Source organism: Coniosporium apollinis, assembly GCF_000281105.1.
Source record: "Coniosporium apollinis CBS 100218 chromosome Unknown supercont1.106, whole genome shotgun sequence".
Lineage (NCBI taxonomy): Eukaryota > Fungi > Ascomycota > Dothideomycetes > Coniosporium > Coniosporium apollinis.
In genome coordinates, this window is record NW_006913368.1 from 1 (window position 1) to 19,549 (window position 19,549).

At 53.7% G+C, this 19,549-nt stretch overlaps 6 protein-coding genes across 6 annotated transcripts; 3 read left to right on the forward strand and 3 right to left on the reverse strand.

Moving 5' to 3' along the window:
* Positions 1-4,631: 4,631 nt before the first annotated feature.
* W97_09298 (uncharacterized protein) lies at positions 4,632-6,420 on the reverse strand (the record flags this gene model as incomplete). The annotated part of the gene is made up of 3 exons (XM_007787157.1): positions 4,632-5,543; positions 5,601-6,110; positions 6,184-6,420. The coding sequence occupies 3 exons, from the start codon at positions 6,418-6,420 to the stop codon at positions 4,632-4,634; spliced, it is 1,659 nt and encodes a 552-aa protein (XP_007785347.1).
* Positions 6,421-8,196: 1,776 nt separating this feature from the next.
* W97_09299 (uncharacterized protein) lies at positions 8,197-9,909 on the forward strand (the record flags this gene model as incomplete). Its single annotated transcript, XM_007787158.1, has 3 exons — positions 8,197-9,103; positions 9,227-9,617; positions 9,708-9,909. 3 exons carry the CDS (start codon positions 8,197-8,199, stop codon positions 9,907-9,909), a joined length of 1,500 nt encoding a protein of 499 aa, XP_007785348.1.
* Positions 9,910-10,416: 507 nt separating this feature from the next.
* On the reverse strand, positions 10,417-14,081 carry W97_09300 (uncharacterized protein; the record flags this gene model as incomplete). The annotated part of the gene is made up of 3 exons (XM_007787159.1): positions 10,417-13,356; positions 13,407-13,615; positions 13,670-14,081. The coding sequence occupies 3 exons, from the start codon at positions 14,079-14,081 to the stop codon at positions 10,417-10,419; spliced, it is 3,561 nt and encodes a 1,186-aa protein (XP_007785349.1).
* Positions 14,082-14,542: 461 nt separating this feature from the next.
* W97_09301 (uncharacterized protein) lies at positions 14,543-15,583 on the forward strand (the record flags this gene model as incomplete). The annotated part of the gene is made up of 1 exon (XM_007787160.1): positions 14,543-15,583. One exon carries the CDS (start codon positions 14,543-14,545, stop codon positions 15,581-15,583), a length of 1,041 nt encoding a protein of 346 aa, XP_007785350.1.
* A 93-nt stretch (positions 15,584-15,676) lies between these two features.
* W97_09302 (uncharacterized protein) lies at positions 15,677-17,065 on the reverse strand (the record flags this gene model as incomplete). The annotated part of the gene is made up of 2 exons (XM_007787161.1): positions 15,677-16,700; positions 16,755-17,065. The coding sequence occupies 2 exons, from the start codon at positions 17,063-17,065 to the stop codon at positions 15,677-15,679; spliced, it is 1,335 nt and encodes a 444-aa protein (XP_007785351.1).
* Positions 17,066-17,810: 745 nt separating this feature from the next.
* On the forward strand, positions 17,811-18,783 carry W97_09303 (uncharacterized protein; the record flags this gene model as incomplete). The annotated part of the gene is made up of 2 exons (XM_007787162.1): positions 17,811-17,854; positions 17,910-18,783. 2 exons carry the CDS (start codon positions 17,811-17,813, stop codon positions 18,781-18,783), a joined length of 918 nt encoding a protein of 305 aa, XP_007785352.1.
* Positions 18,784-19,549: the final 766 nt, after the last annotated feature.

Genomic DNA, 19,549 nt, shown 5'->3' on the forward strand with positions numbered 1-19,549 from the left:
AAGTCTCTACTAGACTATACTATAATCTTTAATAACTAAACTATACTTCTATCTAGATATTTATTATTCTAAAAACATCGAGTTTTGGTGAGAAAACGATAATACGGAAAGACTTTTGGCCAGGCACTATATGCTCCGCCCACGGGCCGAGACCGGTAGACCCTTCCGTGCCTCTCTACGCTGGGATATGCTACGGACCGAGAAAAACTTCCTAGTTTTCCCCTCCCGTCGACTTCCCCGCGACACTCGCGCTAGAAAGGGGATGGCACTGTCGACTGCGAACCCCTCCAGCTTGTATCGTGCCCCTGTGTGAGCTGTGCAGCATTGTAGCCGTGTGTACTGCCGCCTTACCGAATGAATTCACTCTTTAGCGCCTGTCTCGAATGCCGAACGGCAAAGGGTCGATACTTGGTCTCGCAGCGCCCAGACCGATGCCAACGATACCGACTGCGTCTTTAAGCAGCCGAAGAGGGCGAAGGCCAGGATCCATCCATACACGCGACCGTCGAGTCGTCCGCCAACCGCTTCTCAGGAAGAACGTGTCCAAGAACCTGTTCCTGCCCTAACGTCGAACCCGCCATCGTCGACCCTTCCCAGCGACACCGCCCCGCCCTCCGCACCGGCGTTATCTTCCCCCAGTCCCAGGCTCGTTAATCATGAAACTCCCGGTGCTGGTTACAGTCGACAGCCACTCATCACCGCCGAGGTTCGAGCGAGGATTGTTGCTGTCCTGTCTAGCCTGAAGGGGAAGAGAGGATCGCCATTCAGCTTCGTCACATCGGGAAACACACCGTCCTTCGACGCAGACGGTGACGGCGACCCGATTCAGGATCCTCCTCCGCAGCAGTCCTTGAAACAACCTCAGCCGAATGAACTATCGTTGAAGTTGTCTTCGCTTCTGCGTCCCTGAGAGCTAATCCTTGGGCGCAGGCTGTCGATAATAATAACCGTCTGCTGGATTCCACGGTCAAGATGCCTAGCTATCTCTCTTCCACGACCCTTGGCACACCATCTCAGACCCAGTCAAAAGCGGTATGCTCACTCGACAGGCATCCGCGGCGCTTTTTACACATTTCAAGATGAAGATGAATGTAAAATGGGAGTACATCCTCGATCGCCATTTCGATACACACGACAACGTCAAGCAAGGAAGCCGACTGCTCGTCGCCACCGTCCTCTTTTGTGCTTCGAAGTTTGCCCAGTACATCGACGGGGGGTTAATCCGCCAACAGACTCTTTTCTACCGAGCCGACTCTGCTCCTTGGCTCGAAACCCAGCAATCAGAACGTTTACAGAGGGTGACAGATTCGTTGAGACGATGCAGGCCTTCTACTTGCTGGCTTCCTGGAAGGAGCCAGACGACGACATTTCATACCTTCATAATGGCTACGCTTTTCGCATCCTTCAGGACTTGGAGTTGGGCCAGAGCAATGGTGATAAGCGGTACGCAGCGCGGCGCAGGAGAACACGGTTGCAGTATTTCCAATCGCCCGACTGATGTCGTGCTAACGACGTTCGTGTCGGACTCGTCCGTTCAAATCGTCGTCATTAATATGTTGCTCTAGACAACCCGCTAAGCGGTTCAAGGGCGCGGACCGTACTTAGTATAGTATTAGTTATTCATCGCAGCGCTAATAAGTTAAATAAGGAGTGTAAGCTTAGTCGCTAGGGAAGAGAGAATTAGAAGCTTAGTAATTAGTTAACTAGAAGCTTAGAGGTTTAGAGTTTACGGCGTTAGACCCTACTCTACTGTACTAAGACCGTGAGCTTTTAGATATTACTATAAACTTAAACTATAAACAGCTAGCTAACTACTGCATCTATATTAGGAGAAAAAAATTGAATACGTAGAGCCACTTAGAGCAATTAGAGCCCACTCTAAATACTTAGAGTCTTTAAGTAATTATACCTACTTATAAGCGGCTTGTAAGTAGGCTTCAAGCGCTCTATCAAGATTCGAGGATTGATGCCCATGCGCTATTCTCTGAAATTTAGGCTGCATGTAACTTCGACCTACAGCGGTGAGGATTGCTGTTAATCATCAAACTTGCGTGTATGAATGCCGTGGCAGACGATATCTTTATCGTTTTGCGCCGCAGATAAGCAATCCGGCAGAGTCTCCTACGGGCCTCTTCGCCCGTTTCCCCCAAACTCATGAAATGTGGAACAAGTCCTGTGGTCGTCGCGGTGGTATTGGATGGCTCCTCCTGTAGTGAGTATGTGTCTGGCTCTGCACGCTCCACTCCTTCCCATCGCCCTAGCCATACCAAACGCGTTCACAAACAGCATCATCCCCCAGCCTTAAATTGAGCCTAAACCATCATCAGTTCCGTTCCAAATGCAAGTCTTCAACACTTTGAATTCACCTAACGCGACTTCTCATACAGTCACGTGGCCCAGGAAGTGTCCAGTGGAAAGGAATTGGAGGCAAGTCCGATCTTTTGAAGGTCTAGCTGTCATAAGTATATCATACGGGTAAATGGATTCAACAAACATGCATTCTCATCACCTGGTTCATCGGATTTGATCATCCTCTTGCCGACGAGTCGCTTCTCCCAGTATTCAATTGGAAACTCGGGCTTCTGATCTCTTCCATAGAGGGATTCTCTTGCGCTGATCTGAGTCGTCCCCTTACTAGGCGGAGCCTCTTGCGGCGAAGCATCTTGCGGCTGGTCTCTATGGGAATCAGACATGCTGAGCTCGACGGAAGCTCAATCTGATTTGGAGGAAGAAGCACTTGACTGAAGGATGTTGGCGAGATGTGGATTTACGAAAATGAGGATTTGATGGAAACTAATTAGCTGCTGCCTACTTCAGGTCGAATGAAAGGTAGCGCTAATGCTGTGCCGCAGTCACGTGATACGCCTGATTTCAGCAGAGGCAGAGCAGCCACGCAATTAGATACGCCCACGGCTACAACGTCCCACAGTTTCTCGATCTAGCCATACCAAACGCTCTCACAGACGTTGCCCTTCCCAAGTGACATACTGAGCCTGATTCTTCATCAGATCATCCTGAGAACTTCAGAAGGGTTCAAAAACAATGTTACCTAACACGACTTCTCGTACAGTTGTGTGCCCCAGGATATATTTGGTAAAACCCCATTGGAGGCAAATCCGAATAAGTGAACGACTGCCCGTTGTAAGCAGTGGACGTCTCAAGGAGACACACTGAGGGCATACGTTCTCATCGCCTGGGGGATCACTGCGATATCTGACCATCCTTTTGCCAACGAGTTTTTTCTCCCAGTGTTCGATGGGAAACTCAGGCTTAAGTTCGTTCCCAAATATGTGGGTGTATTTGTAAGGCTGGGAGTCACTTAAGCCGCTTCGCAGCTTCTCTCTGTTGGGAGGAGCCTCTTGCAGCGGTTCAGTAGAGGACTCGAATGTTGTTGGGGAGGCAGAAGCTTGGTTCGAACTGAGTAAAGGGGCACTTGAGTTGGGTTGAGTTATCTCCTTGAGGGACAAAGTCTCCTGGGACTGTTCAGTAGTTGACTCGGGCATGCTGTAGAGCTCAGTGAAAGAAATAGTTTAATTGAACAATGTGTACAAAGTGAGGACTTAAAATGCTCACGGAAAGACGCGAGAGAGCGAGAAGTTCACAAAGACTGATGCCTAATTGATCATCGAGAAGCAATGCACCAAGCCATGCGGCTTGATAGGAAGTCTGTTGGATTTCAGGTTTGAATGGTCGTACAATCTCGTGGTGCCAGAACGCTAATTCCGCGCTTGTGTGCCTTCGAAGGCCGTCAGGTTTCGCAGCTGGCTCAAGATCGATCGTTGTTGATGGACACTAGTGCTACTGTCTGCCAGCCAGAATGTTAGAATTGCTCAATGTATTCATCTCTGATATCAGAACGAAACCCCTCGTACAAGAGATGACGTGCCAAGTGGTAACACATGGGTACATCGCCTGAGGTGTAGTGCTGCTGGCGCGGAGCGGAGCCATCCAGCGTCCGATATACGCGCTCCCACGTGACTCAGTCCAAGTACAGGGCGGAGAGGCAGGCCGTCAACGTTGTCAGTGAAATATATCACATGCGCATCCTACTACATCCATCGCAGATTTCACTCGCATCTATTAACACTACGCTAACTACGTATCCAGTTCCTCCTCTCACCTCCCACTTCCGTCCAAAAGTGCAGCAACAAGACGAAAACAGAAAACGCCTGGGATATGATGCCTGTGTGGTGTACCCGGGAAATTACATGATGGTGTATCTTCAATGCTCATGAGTGGTCGTGCAGAGGGAGCAAGAACCAGGAAATGAAATTCGGACTCTGCTCATGGTGAGGGTTGGGTGGGCGTGACGATTTCGGGGATTGCATCGATCGTGCTGGTGCAAAGGTCGTGGGGCGTGGTGGGGATCTTTCGGCGAGGGATTAGGACTTGAGGGGCAGTAAGTGCGAGCCGAGCGAGTTCTCAACCTGCGTCTCATCTGGTATCAGGCAGACCAATTAGAATGGCTGCATGAAGTGTGCCGAGTGAAGCGAGCTCGGAGTGCCCTGCCTGTTGTATCATATACTGTTGCTAGGCGATGACAAGCTTACATCGGCCGTGACGTGCTGGCTGATATGGCGGCTGTGAGACCGGAACTTTTCCTCCGTTGACGTAGAATCTAGGCATGCAGTTTACATGTCCATGGAGTCGCCGCCGTTCGCAAAGTTGAAGTTTTGCTGCTGTTGCTGGGCGCCGAAGCCAAAGTGACCGTCCTGGCCCTGCTGAGGCGCAAGCTCGTTCATGTCCCCGCCAGCCTCGTCCTCGTCAGAGAAGTACTTCTCAATGATGTTGTACGCCTTCATGTAGATCTCCTCATTGGCGTTGTTTTGGCAATCATGAATCTTCTCCATGCCGCCGACCTCCTCGATGAACAGAGCGTAGCGGTTAATGGGCTCGCCAGTCTGCTCCGAGGCCTCTTTGTCCATCTCGCCGACCTTGAGAATGTTCTCAAGGCCGTCAAGAGCAACTTGGATGATCTTGTTGTCAGGGCAGGACAAGAGGTCACACAGGGGCTTGATGCAGCCGCTCTGAACAAGGTAGCGGATCTGCTCTGGCCGCTGAAGCCCACCGGAGGTGGCGTTAGAGATGGCCCAACAAGCCTCCTTACGAGTCTTGAAATCGCCGTTGGAAAGAAGGTGAATGAGAGGCGGGATGATGTTGGCATCGATCACTGCCTGGATCTGCGTGGGGCTGCCGGCCGTGATGTTGGATATAGTCCAGCAAGCTTCCTTGCGGATGCCGTCTTTTGTCGAGCTGAGCAAGGATAGAAGAGCAGGTAGGGCCCCACAGTTGATAATGACTTGAGTCTGAACATCATCTCCCGTGACGATGTTGCCGACGGAACGGAGGGCAGGAGTCTGCACCGAAGTCGATGCATGCATCAGAAGCTCGACAAGACGACGAGGAATGCCGGCCTCAATGACAGCCTGAATCTTGTCGTTTGATCCGTCGGAGAGATACGAGATGGCCCAGCACGCATCGATGAGAACTTCATCGTCGAGAGAGTAAACGAGCTTGGCGAGGACGGGAAGTGCCGGCGCGATCTGCAGGGACGAGTCAGCGCACGAATAGGGCAAAGTGAAAGGGTGGGATGAACTTACTGTTTGCCAGTCTGGCTGTGGGGTCTTTCCACGGCAAAAGTTGCTGAGAGTCCAGGTAGCGTTCCTCAGCATGCTCAGTTTCCGGCTGTCGCCCAGCAGAGCGAGGAGCGGTCTAAGAGCACCGGCTTGCAGGACGTAGTCTCGGCACGCTGGGCTGTCACCAGCAATGTTTCCAAGCGCCCACACCGCTTGCTCCCGAACGTCAGGCTCATGGCTGCTGAGCAGTTCTACAAATATCGGGACAGCACCGGCCTCAATAACAACCTGGGTCTGCTGAGCGGAACCAGAGGCGATGTTCGTGAGCGCCCATGCGGCTTCAAACTGAACTAGGGTGTGTGGCGAGCGGAGGAACTCTACGAATCTGCTGACGACGCCGGTCTCGATGACTCGTTCAATGGGTGGATTGCGTTCCTTTGAGAGCAGCTTCCGGAATTTGGTGGTGGCTTGAATCTGCTCGTCGATTTGGTCGGAGAAGACCCCCTTCACCATCTGGGGAAGCTCTTCATTGAGCTGTCCGTACGTCAGTTTTCGACGAATATGCCTTGTGGTACGTAGACTGGGTAGGATGGAGAGCGTGACATACCTGGCCTTCATTGCTTGTGCCCTCATCATCGCTGTCTGGAGCAGCACCTAGGGAAGCTCCTGGAGCACCACCATCTCGTCCAGAAATACCTCTCCGCTTGGCGAGATTCTCTTCCCTCTTCTGCTTGCGAATCTCCACCTGCTGTTCCTCACGCCGCCTACGGAGTTCGTCCGGCTTGAATGTGTTCTTAGCCTTGAATGTCGTACGGCGATGCTCGGGGATGTAACGGTCAGCCATGCTGCTCAGTAGTTGATACGGCGAGTTGTCAATGTAGTGAGACGGTTCGAGGTGCAGAATCGCAAGCACGAGTGTGTGTTTATGGGGGGTGTCTGGCAAGGAGGTGGTGGGCAGAAAATCACAATGCGGGCAGGTGTCAAGGTTCCGCTGTGCTGTTTTCGGTGAAGGCCGGCTTACGTCAGCAGTCTTTAGCGTGGACCACGCCAGAACTTCTAGAGACGCGCACGCGTTTGCTTGTCAACAACCGATTGCTGTCATATCCTTTAAGGCAAAAGGTTCAAGTGAAAGCATCTTTACTAAGGTCCATTTAGGAGTACGTACAGGCCCTCACAACGGCGGTCGGATCATTCTCCGCACATTGTATGTAGGCTTCGAACGACTGATGTCAATACCACAAGGAAACCCCAACCCTGTGAAGAGCCGTCACGGTGCTGCGGCGGACCTTATCCAGTGAATTCGTAACACTGGCGCAGAACGACGCTTTGAAACCAGGTAGATTATCTGAATCAATTCCGACTGCGAGTCGTACCGCAACCGTGTACCAAATACCACTTCAGAGAGGTTGCAATACGCTCAGTGACACCTAAGGCATCGATGGGGACCACGCACTTTCGGCTTGTCGAAGACTAACATCTTGGCGACTAAGGTTAGCCTGTCGAAACGAGGCCGTTTGTGATGAACAGAGGTCGTCAGAGCCTCATCAAGAATCTTTGGCGCCTGCCCGGTACATGATACAGGCAGTATAAACGTAGCATTTGAAGAACAGTGTCAGACTTTTAGCTTGGAAAGCGTTGCACCAGTTGATGACAGCGGGACGGAGCTGTCCCCCCAATTTGGAGCCCTAAGATTCTCAAGTCTGTGATGCGGAACTAGCAGCTTTGCCTGCCTTACTCTAGACTTCAAGCCATTGACAACACCGTGAGCAGCGGTCTCTTTATCTGGGTTTCTAGGCTTTGACTAACAGATACGTTTCTCGTACTGGTGTTTTGAGTTTAGTGCCTACACTCTGTGTCTGTTGGCTTGTTTGCTGTCTATCTTCCAATATCTCGCCACATCACGCCTTAGCCGTCTCATCTCTCATCAACACTTCGAGGTCCGCCGCGACTCTGACTCCCTTTTTCAACTCAGTCTATCGAGCTTCTTCGAGCCCATCAACATGGCTCCAACACCGCCAACTGGCTTCGTCACTATCCACCAAGCACTCCAGCACCGCAGTCCTACCCAGCTTCTTAGCGTGATCGGTGTAGTAGTGGATTTTATGCCTCCAATGGAGACGAGGGGCACAGATCTTGTGATGACCTTGATCCTGCAAGACATATCCAACTTCGACGAATACCAGCCTGATCAAGGCTTCACTGTTAAGCTCTTCCGCAAAACAGTAGGGGCTTTCCCTCAGGTTCAGGCGAAAGGGGATGTGGCTATAGTTCGACAGCTTAAGGTTAGTTCACTTGTCTATTCTTATGAATAATGCCACCGGCTTTAGACTGCCCGTATCCCTAGTATCATAGAATCTTACAGACTGAGTCGGAGAGCCGCGCGTGCTACCGCTACGCCCTTAGCTGGCAACTAAGTTGTACCGCCGCTTGTGCCGTCTCTGACTCCAGGCCGCATTTCGACCCTGAGCAGAGATCACAATATGGCATGGTTTGAATAGCAAGGATGCAACTAACTCGAGCTCAGGTTTCTGAATATCGCAGCACAGTGACTGGATTGAGCAATTACTCTACAGAATGCGTCGTGCTTCCGTCCGCCGCTATCCCGAATCCGACATTCAAAATGGCGTACGCAAATGGGAACAAGAACATTCCGGGTATGCTCATGAGTGGATCCAGACCCGCAACGACTGAAGAGCAGTTCTACTCCATCGAGCTTCGTCATGCGTTCCCGCACCTCCCCACGAATGCTCCGATCTCTGCAGCCGCCACGCCTGCAGCAATGCGATCTATCCCCAACCCGCAAACCCCCGCAGGCGCCCCTCCATCAACAATCACTCCTAGCAAAGTGACTCCCGGCAGCGCCATTGGGGCTTCACGCCTGGATAGACAAGCTTTACTTAAAGACATCGCCGCGGATAAGTACTACGACCCTATTGGGGAAGTGGTCAAGATTCAATCGGCCAGCTTCGACAGGGTAGATATCTACCTTACCGATTACACTACGAACAGGCTGTTCTACGAGTACCTCTCACCTGAGGACGAGGCGAAAGAGGCTGGATTAGGCTATGACGGTGATCCGATGAACTATCTCAACGGAAAGAAAAAAGCGCCCTGGCCTGGTCCTTGCGGCAAGATGACGCTTCTGGTCACGCTATGGTTACCTCACGCCGATTGGGTGCGAGACAATGTCCATCCAGGTGATTACGTCTGCATGAAGAACGTTATCGTCAAGTACAACGAAGGCAGTTTCTCGAGACTGGAAGGGAAGCTACACCAAGACAGGAAATATCCATTCAGAGTCGATGTCTGGAAAGCAAAGCCTGACGAGCCGCGTGTGAAGGACCTTGTATTGCGCAAGAAGGAGTATCTTGCCCGTACAAAGACGGCAAATCCCGGGGGCAAATCTGAGTCTAAACCGTCTAAGAAGCAAAAACGAAAGGAGCAGAGGGTAAAGCTGTTGGAAGAGCAGCACAAGAAGCAGAAGGAGCCTGCAGAAAGCAGTATCTTTTTTGCATCGAATACCCATAGTGAGTTCTCCGCCCGGGTGACGTACGGGCTACACGACATCCGGCTTCACGCATCCCCCTTCCTATCGACCCAGCCAAGACCGCTTCGTGGTTCTGCAATAACGCTAATACAGCTCCTGTCAGTTCGCTGTCAAGACCTGAATCGTCCTCTCGTGGGCATCTCAAAGATCTGGGAGAACCCACACCTCGAATACGAATCCCCCAATGGCATTCTGCAGCTCCCTTTCATCAATATGAAATATCGCGCCCGCGTCCGCGTCGTTGACTTCTGGCCCGACAAGCTAGAAAACTTTTCCCAATCTCTTGATAGTCGAGCGTACAACAACTGCCCGGACGAGCCGGACTCGCAAGACATGATGAGTGATGAATCACCCCAGCCACGCGGCTGGGAGTGGTTCTTCTATGTCTGGGTCATGGACGCTACACAACCGCCCGGCACCAGAGATCCACTCTGCCTGAAGCTGCTGGTTGCGCAAGACGACGCAGTGTTCTTACTAAAGGAAAACGCAACTGAGTAAGCACTTGCGCCTTCGCTTGACGCCTTAGCCCACAATCTTCAAAACTCTAACCGTATTGGATTGTATCGCTAATCGATCACGCTTAGTCTCCGGAAAGACCCCAAAGCTCTGGCCCTGTTGCGTGAAAAGCTCTTCGTGCTCTGGGGCAACCTGGAAGAACTGAAGGCGAGCGGAAGTGACGAAATGCCGACTAATACGGCGTTCGAGTGTTGCATCAAGGAATATGGCGTCAAGGTGGACGATGAGTACGTCAGGGTTCATAGGCTCTTCGGTTTAACTATCGTGTGAAGTGAGGTCATTATTGGATATTGTTACAGGCCTATATTTAGCCTCTCGTGGTTTGTCTGAAGGTTTCGTACGGTCGAGGTGGATCTTACGTGGTCTTTGGGCGGAAATTGGATGGTGCTCGTGCCTGTATCCTCTGTACTGTTGAGCAGAGTTTTCGGGGTTTCGTTATCCGGTAAACGATTCCATAAGAAGCCCTACGCATCTCCCTCAAACCGTGCAGTGACGACAAAGCTCTTCAGTTGTATGGATCCACTCGATTGAGTACCGTATTTCCTCAGATATCGGCATATCAAGAGCGTGGCTGAAGGACAATTCGATCATCAACACTCTGTACACCATTTTTGTGCGCAGCTAGTAGATACAGCGTTCAAAGAGAACAGACATTGTACATCCCATCGTACTCTGATATCCAGATCCCCCAGCTTCCCCTCGCAAAACAGGACCTTAAACCACGTCGCAAGTAAGGAAGAGAAGGTTTAGCAAGATGCTTTAAATCCATAAGTCTCATCAGTCGCCGAGCACACTCTCCACATCTCCACCCTGATCGGGGACATCCGCGCCCTCGTCCTCAACGTCATCATCCTCGACCATCAATCCCCTCGCCCTCAGTGTCTCCTCATCAGCCTCGTCGTCCACCCTTGTCTCCTCAGCCTCGCTCTCCTCGTTGCCCACAGTCTCTCTGCTCTTCGCCGGCTTCGTGATATCCCTCCTCTCGGCCGCAGGCCTCGCCTTACCCTTCGCACCCGTCCTCCCTGCCCTCTTCCCGCCCTTCTCCTTAACATCCAAATAGCCCAGCACCTCCTTATAGTTATGCCCAAGCCTGGCCTTGTTCCTTTCCAACCTCTTCCTAATTCTCCCCTCTCCCTCCCCAGCATCCACAACCCCCGCCACGATCCCCAGCACCAGCTTCCCCGCAAACTCGCACAGCCGCTGCTCCGCCATAAGCGCCGCATGCGTCTTCTCCGCCTTGCGAGCCTCATCCCCCTCCTCGTTGTCTTCATCATCAGAGCCCTCAGGCTCCTCATCGCTCGCAATCGGATCTGCATCATCCTCATCCCCACCAGCGGCATCGCCAAGACCCTTCCCCGCGCGCTTTGCGAAGTTCCTCTCCGCAGCCGCGAGCACATGCAGCAGCACCTCCTGCGCCTGCTGTGGAATCTCCAGTATCAGCGCGAGGTAATCCTCATTCGGCTCCTCCCCTCCCCTTCTCACTGCAGCCACCGCTCTGGGCTTCGCCTGCCGCAGCGTAACAAACACGCTATGCAGGTCCAGCAGCGTGCCCGCGACCGCGAGCCGCAGCTCATCCGCGCCATGACGCTGCTCAAGCACCGCAGTGAGGGCCGCGACGAACGCGTCACGCCGCTCGGCGACGGCCTCGAGGTCTGCGTCTGGGATAGGCGTGGAGGAGGCGATGGCGGATTGCCAGGCGCGGACTTTCCAGATGAAGTAGAAGAGGAGGCAAGTTGCTGCGTGGGCGACGAGAGCGTTTTCCTGATCGTCGGTTTCGGGTTCGATATCTGTGGTGGGGATGCCGCGGGAGATGATGTCAGTGAGGATTGCTACCGCGTTGTCCGAGTCGGGCTGCTTAGGTTGGGAGGGTCTGGAGGCGGCGGGCACCGACTCGAAGGGCTCGATGCAATCGAATTTTGCGACAAGGTTGGAGAGGCGGAGGACGGTGTTGGAGACGGCGGTTAGGATGTTGGAGCTCAGGCCGCCGCGGGTCGTGAAGTCGAGGCCTTTGTGTAGAGTCTGGAGCGCGTTGAGGGTGTCGTCCCAGAGGGCTTGGACTTTTCCTTCTGTGAGCTCGCCGAGATCTTCGTAGCTTTTGGCGTGGAGAAGGGCAGCGCTGGCTTCCCACAGCACGCTTTCGCTACCGTGCGTGAGGAATTGCTTGTTGATGTCATCGAGAAGTGCGGAGTAAGTGCTCGAGTCTTGCCGTAGCTGTTGGAACACTTCCAGGTTCAGGACATGCTCGAGTCGAAGTACCGCAGATGCAGCGTCAGGGAGCGCGCCGAACTTCTTCAGCAGCCGCGGGATGAGAGTCGCGAGGTGTCGTGCTGCGGACTCCTGTTCTTCGAGTAATAGCTGCTTCTGGGCTTTCGTCTTCTTGTGCTTCTTGTCCGATCCAGCCTCCATTGTCTCCGTCAACCCCATCTTTACGGCTGCATTGAGGACTTCGAGCAAAACAATCTCCTCCTTCCCGCCAAGCTTGCACGCAACTTTGAAGAGTGTTTCCGGATCATCGTTTGCTGTGCCATTCTGCGTTGCCTGTGAGTTATCGAAAAGTAGGTAGCCAGCAAGGACCTTCCACCGCTTGATCTCCGGAACAAGATTGTACAGCGCTTGCGCTGCTAGAGAGAACCGTGACTCAATACCGGCAGCGATAAGAACATAGTTCGCAGCACTCGGCACTTTTTCGATCTGACTTGGTAGCGCCTGATCTTCTGCATCGTAGGTCTGCAAGATCTCAACTAGACTCTTCAGCTTTAGCCACTCTATTCTTGGGCTGTCGTAGTCTTCGTCGCCTTCGATGGGGACCAGAGCTTCATCAAGTGCCTCTTGACCACCGAGCTCCTCGATTTTAGACTCGTATAGGTCATTGACGTTCTCCGCAAAGAAGCCGACGACAGCCTTCCGGACGCGTGGTTCTGAGTCAAAAATGAGTCTCCCCACGGAGTCGATGTCATCTGGCTCGAGTAGCCCGGCTTCTCGAAGGATGTCCAACAGTTCGACCGCTGAAGATCGTACATTCGATTCAGCATCCCTTGTCGCCATCTCGACCATCCTTGCTCGAAAACGTTCGGTGAATGTCTTGAATCCAGCGAGCTTGTCTTTGTCCTTGTAGAGTCGCTGCAGCTGCTTCAGGACCTCTAATCGTGTCGGTGCGGAGGTGTCGGAAAGCACCCAGCCAAGGTATCGGAGATGATGGCCGTCAAAGAAAAGGTCCGGGTACGTTAAAATCCAGTCGCTAAGCGCGTGCACGCAATCCACGCGTATTCTTGGATCCACATCGCGGTATCGGTGCACAAATACAGTATCAAACCAATCTTTGATGATGGTGTCGAGCTGTTCTTGCCTCTTGCCGGCTTGCTTCGCCTTCTTTTCCAGATCAGCAACCCTTCCCTTGTTGACGCGTCCCTTCTTCTGCTCGTTTTCGCTCTGCCGCAGAGTTTTTGCTGTGCTTTCCACAAGGTCCTTGCCGACATCGCACAGCGCGCTCACAATGGCAAGCGACACAACGGTGGCGGTATGGCGGAACGGCCGGTTGGCGGCGGAGGACATGGTGCTCACCCATACTTCGATGTTCTCAATAAGCTCGATATTCTCGTACAGGAGGCCCGAGGCGGCTATTGTCCTAATGAGTGAATCGAAGAAGCCTTTGAGAGACGCTTTGAATGAGGTGGCGCCTTTTCCCTTGGCAATAAGGGGGTATTCTGTGACTTTGTGCTGCGACTCGTCAGTACTTCAGCCGTATGCCAACGCAAGTCCGTACGTACAGACTGATACTCATCTTGCAAGTCTGTCAACTTGTTCGTGCAGCCATCCGGATCCTCGATATCGTGCATATCCACTTTCGAATCGCATCCGGCGCATTTGAGCACGAAGTTGACCAGGTCCGCAACGGCGCTCGACTCGTGCTTCTTGAACTGCGAAACCCAGTCTGCAGCAACGTCATCGAGTGTGTGGCCTCGCGCGAAGACCTCAGCTGTGCGTCGAGTGTCAGCAGGTAATACTATCGCATTATCTAGAATGCGCCTACTGTAAAGGCCCCCCGCATCCTCCGCGTCCGCCCCCTCCAGCGCCTTTGCCTTCTTCGGCTTCCTAGCCCTCTTCGGCGCAGGCCTCATGGCTAAGTTGACCGTCTGCCCATTCGGCTTCGCCTTCTTAACCGGCGGCTTGACCTGTCCCTTCTTGCGATTCTTTGCCTTACGTCTCTTTTCCCGTATCTCCTCCTCGTCAGGCTCGCCTTCGCTGCTCTCCATATCCTCATCAGACGCGTCTGGAGCCATCTCTTCCGCATCATCGCTGTCCTCCTCCACGTCGTTTCGTTTGCGCTTCGTGCTGCCGGTTGGGGAGGACACGCCCAGCACGGCGGGCTTCTTGACGACGCGTCCGGATTTGCGCCGCGAGGTGCTGGCGGGCGCGTCGCTGTCGGAGTTGGAACCCTCCATGCTAAGGAGGCGACCGGGCATCTAACTGGGGATGTTGACGGGGCGCAATGCGACTTGATGCGATTGTCGCGGCGCGAGGTGGTTGATGCGGGCGCGGGGAGACGCGTTGGTGGAGAAGTTAGGCGAGGCGCGGCGAGTGGAGGATAGTTGAGAGCGGAGGTGCCAAGGATTGAGGCTTTCCCGAGCTGTCAGCTACCACGCGCTCTCATGAAGTCTCTTTCAGACTCTTCTTGAACGTTTGAAGTGCAACGCTAAGTGACTGGGTATCCGTCGTTGGAGACGGGCGCAACGCGAGAGCTGCGATGCTCGACACCACGTGCATTGGCCTGCCGCACAGACACCGCAACCGCTTTGGCGGGGCATGTTCCTCAAGCTTGAAGGAGCTCCATTAAACCTCTAATAGACCTTCCAGAATGCCATACTACCTGCCCTTCCGATAATACCACCACCACCAGGACACAATGTCCTCCCCCTTCGCCCCTTCCTCGTCCAAGCCCGGCTACGGCACCATCGACCTCGCCCTCCTCCAGCCCTCCACCCCCGTCCTGCGCACCCTCTCCTACCAATACCCCCTCAAGCTTATCGCGCCATCACCCCTCTTCGTCTCCTCTCCCTCCAGCTCCGACTCCACCACACCCACCCTCATCCACACCGTTTTCCTCCTCACCTACGGCGGCGGCATCCTCGCCGCCGACATCATAAACCTGCGCGTCTCGCTCGCGCCCACTACGCGCCTGATCCTGCTAACGCAGGGCTCGACCAAGATCTTCAAGGCGCCGAGCCGGGATGTGCTGAGTGCGCAGCGCATGAGCGTCTCGCTGGGCCCGGGGGCTGCGCTCGTGTATCTGCCGGACCCAGTGCAGCCGTTCGCGAACAGTGTGTTTGAGCAGGCTCAGGTTTATGAGGTGCCTTCGCTCGGCAGCGAAGGCGAGGGCGAGGGCGCTAGTCTTTGTGTCTGCGACTGGGTGAGTCGCGGAAGGGGCGCGAGGGGCGAGAATTGGGATTTCTGGAAGTATGGGAGTAGGAACGAGGTCTGGGCTGTTGGGACAGGTGAGGGACAGAAGGGACGGAGGTTGTTGCTGAGGGACAATGTGGTTTTGGATGCGAAAGGGGGTGCTGGGACGGGGAGTGTGGGAATTGCGGCGCGCATGGATGGGCTGGGCGTTTTTGGGACGTTGATCCTGAGGGGGCCGGTTTTTGAGGCGTTGGGGAAGTATTTCATGGATGAGTTTGGGAGGTTGCCGAGGATTGGGGCGAGAATGTGGGACGAGCACGCTGAGGAAGTAGATGTCCCGGATGAGGATATAAGAAGGAAGAGGAGGCAGAAGCAGGAAGTCAGGGATGGCTTATTATGGACCGCTGCTAGTGTAAGAGGCTTCGTCCTGGTAAAATTCGGGGCTAGAGAGGTTGAGGGTGCGCGTATGTGGCTAAGCAGCATGCTAAAGGCTGAGGGGAGTGTGGAAAGGAATTTTGGTGAGAGAGCTCTGCTCTGCTTGAAATGAATATCCAAACGTTTCTTGGCTATGCGCTCTGCGTGCGTCTATCGTGACCTCATCTATCTCGTTCGTAAAGCGCGGAAAAACAACCGGCGACAGTCACAGGAAGAATCTTGACTTCCTCCAATCGTTCCTCGCAGCTGCCTTCAAGTCGTCGACGTTCAGGTAGTCCACACCCTCTTTCACCAGTACATCCCAGATGTGATTCCTCAAGCCAATCGGCCAGCTGGGCGTGGACCAATATCTCGGCTTCAAGCCCCTCTGCTTCGCGCCCTGAATCTGAGCCCTGACCTTGCGCAGCTGCTTCTCTGAGAGGCGGCCGCGCCATGGGAAGCCGATGGTCTGGCTAAATGATACACTGGCATAGTAGGAGTTGGCGCTTGTGAACGCATCGGCTGTCAGACCATTGGTTCCAGTACTACCTTGCCCCGAGTTCTGTGTTGCTTCGCTAGCTTCATCGTTGGAATGCTTGCCGGCCATGGACGCTAACGGCGCGTCAAAGAAGATGTTCCGGTAGGTGCTGTTGGCTGTCAGGAGGTTAAAGGGTGCATTTCCGGTGGCCACGACTGTTATAGGTCCTGAGGTTACTGCAGATCCGTTGTAGTAGGTAAGATAGTTCTTGGCCCGCAAAGGCTCGAGCTGCGCTTCGACATATGGCCAGAGGGCCTCGCCGAGGGTTTTGAAGTCAATAAGAAGGGTGAGTGTCTGATTTGGATCTTCGTCGAAAACGCCCTGACGACTGCTGTTGTTGAAAGGTGTCGAAGGATTCTGGTGATCAAGGATATCCAGCAGCGGATTGATATACATTCTTCTTAACGTGCGGTTTTTTGTCAGTGACCCGAGGTTATGCCCGACGAAGAGCTCATCATCGAACAGCCATACGTCTGCCTCGACTCCAGTGCACCCATAATGGATAGCTTCGAATAGCGGAACGCGACGCCAGTAGTCATTATGCGAGTGGCATGGTATAGGCACGACGTCCCTTGTGAAGTCTGTGGCATAGTGTGACAATCCCTCACCAAGCTGGCCAGGCTGACCCCAGTTCGGCAGGAAGTTGTCGTCTTGGTTGTCCCAGACTAGAGGTCCTAGGACGAGTAGAAACTTGATTGCTTGTATTAAACCACTGCATCGGATCAGTGCCATGCGTACAATGGGATGCTTTCGAAGGATAACGTACAAGATCGCCAGTATCACTATCGGTACGCTGACACAGATCCGACGACTGGCCCCACCCGTACACCTCGTCCTGTGAAGCTTTTCGGTCGAAGTGATGAAAGATAGGTCATCATCCTCAGATGTGTTATGACTTGGTCTTCGGCGCAAGCGAATTGTCATAAGAAATCTCCTCCAGAAGGACTCCCTCTTCTGTCCGCGGCGGACCGTGTAGCCATCTTCGAGATGCGTAGTCGAACTCTTCGAGGCGTGTCCGTCTGGCCCCGACTCTGGGTTATCGCGGAAGGATGCGGCTTCCCCGAATGATCGGGCCATGTCAGGGACCGGCCAATTGGCGCACGTGGCAGATTCAGGGTCGTTGCGGTGGGGTCTGGCGCAAGGGAGGGCAACCTCGAGTGTATCTTAATAATTCTACTCTTTCTTCATAGCGCTGCTGAAAATGCGAGATGCAGGTCCTTCGAAGGGCTTGGTCTATTCGTCCTCAGTCTCGCGGCTCGACTAGCGGAGCTGAAAGACCTCGGGAATCTCCAAGTAAAGAATGTGGCCGAATCCGGATGTCAGGCCTTCGAACTCGGAATTCCTGAATCTCATCGACCAAGGTGATCCGAATCGCTGCTGGTCGAGACCCCAGGTTTTCCAGCTGGAAGTTCGTCCTGCTCAGAAGACAAGCCCGCGTTTGAATGAGCGGTTGCAGTGAACGTGGGGGATGGAATTCGCAGTCCACAGCTTCGAGCGAACGAGGGGAGCGCACAGCAACGACAAAGCTTCCGCCCCGGCGCGATTTTGGTTCTTATACAGATCCCTCTAGCCCGCTAGCCGTCTTCCTTCCTGGAAAGCCCAAGCCCATGATGGCGTTCTCCAGCAGCGGACCAGCAATGGTTCTTGCGGCATGTTCTCCGTGCAGGACTGGGAGCTTCTCATTGGAGGACATAACAAGGGTCTATGGATCTGATGGAGGGGTGATCTCGTCCACGTGACGTGGAGAAAGCCTAGCCCCTCAGGCCGCAAGTTTCAGCATCGAGCCCTTGCAGCGAAAGTGAAAATTGCCGTACCGCGCGAAATGCCTCACAAACATACGAGGACCAAAGGCCAAGATGTGGAGTCGTGAGTAGTGGCCTTGACGCCTTAGTGTTGTCCTCGTACTTACATTTCAACTTAGATATGACCTTCCGCCATCCGCATTCGCAAAGCCTCTCCCAGTGCCCAACCGCAGCCAGAAATCCGCCATCAAGTCCAAGAAGGCACCACCGAAGCGGAAGAAGGCAGAGCATAGCGAAGGATATGGCCGGGATGATACACCCAAGGCCTTTGCGCGCCTCATGCAATTCCAAGCCACCGGCAAAGGACTACGAGGGTTGGATACCGGTGACAGGCCGAAGAACAAGAAGCGCAAGCGAGGGCAAGAGACAGCAGAAGATGCAGCAGAGAAACCAGAGAAGCCATCACTTGAGATGCCCAAGATCCTGCCCGGCGAACGCATGTCAGACTTTGCCGCGCGAGTAGACCAGGCCCTGCCTGTTTCTGGTCTTGCGCGTAAGGGCGGAAACGTCGCAGGGATCAAGGAGCGCCAAACCAAGACGGAAAAGCGGCTGCAGAAGATGTACGCGGAGTGGCGGCGGGGCGAGGCGAGGATCCGGGAGAAGGAGGAAGAGGCAAGAGAGCTGGCAGAGGAGGAAGACGATGAGCAAGCGGTCATGTTCGAGGACAAGACCGCTGAGCTACCGGCGAAAGGCAAGAAGGGCAAGCGGAAGCGTCTGATCGGGGAGCAACCGGATGGTGATGATGACCCTTGGGCAGTGCTGCAGGCCAGTCGTGAGCAGCCGAAGGGCCTGCATGATGTCGCTCAAGCACCGCCACAGTTTAAGAGCTTACCCACGGAGAAATTTAAGGTCAGGAATGGCGCGAAGGTCACTGTGGGCGATGTTCCCAATGCGGCTGGCAGCTTGCGAAGACGGGAAGAGCTGGGCGAGGCGAGGAAGAGTATCATCGAGCAGTACAGAAAGCTCATGGAGAGCAAGAGAAACGGGGAGTAGATCAAATCAGTTCTTACGCGTTTTCCAATCATTGTCAGATGGTCTTGCTCGTGCTGAATGCAACTATCTGAAGCTGTGAAGTTGTGGGCAAGCGAGGGTCGCAGACGCTGCCAAACGTCCATTTAGCCTTCTGATGACCATGCGACTCCCCGGCACTCTTCTACAGAGCTCTTAGAGCGACAGGTTCGTTCACTTCACTGCCCGTGAGTTTTTGCTGCCAAAGAAAAGCCTTGGTGCGTGCACGTGCCAAGAAGTGGCAGCACGTGTAGCAAATCGTCACAGTCCCCACCAGGCCAAATTTTACACCCCACATTTTCTTTCCGATAGGCCTCAAGTCTCGTGTTCGACACCCACAGCGACCGGTTAATGAGTTGACAATTCTCCGCGGTTTGCGAAACGCAGGAGGAGATGGAGGAAGATGGCTCAAAACTTCGATGAACTGATTGAACACCTTCTGCACGAGATCGCGCTCTGTGGAGAGCAGGGTGAGTGAACCAATTGCTTGCTGCTGTCGTCTTCGCGTTTCGAATCAGAGATTGTTCCAAAAGTTTTTGCAGTATTTCACGTTCAACCATCGTTGAGCGCATCATTTTAGTATAGTGTGCGAACGCTCTGAAAGGAATGACATTCTGACAGCTTTCCAGGCGCCAGCTCTGATGAATTCTTGACTTTCATCACGAACTTCTACGATTTTCCTAAGCAACCGGAAGCCGACTGCGAAGTTGAAAGCAATGAAGCAAGCCAACCAGTGCCTACGGTCGACCGT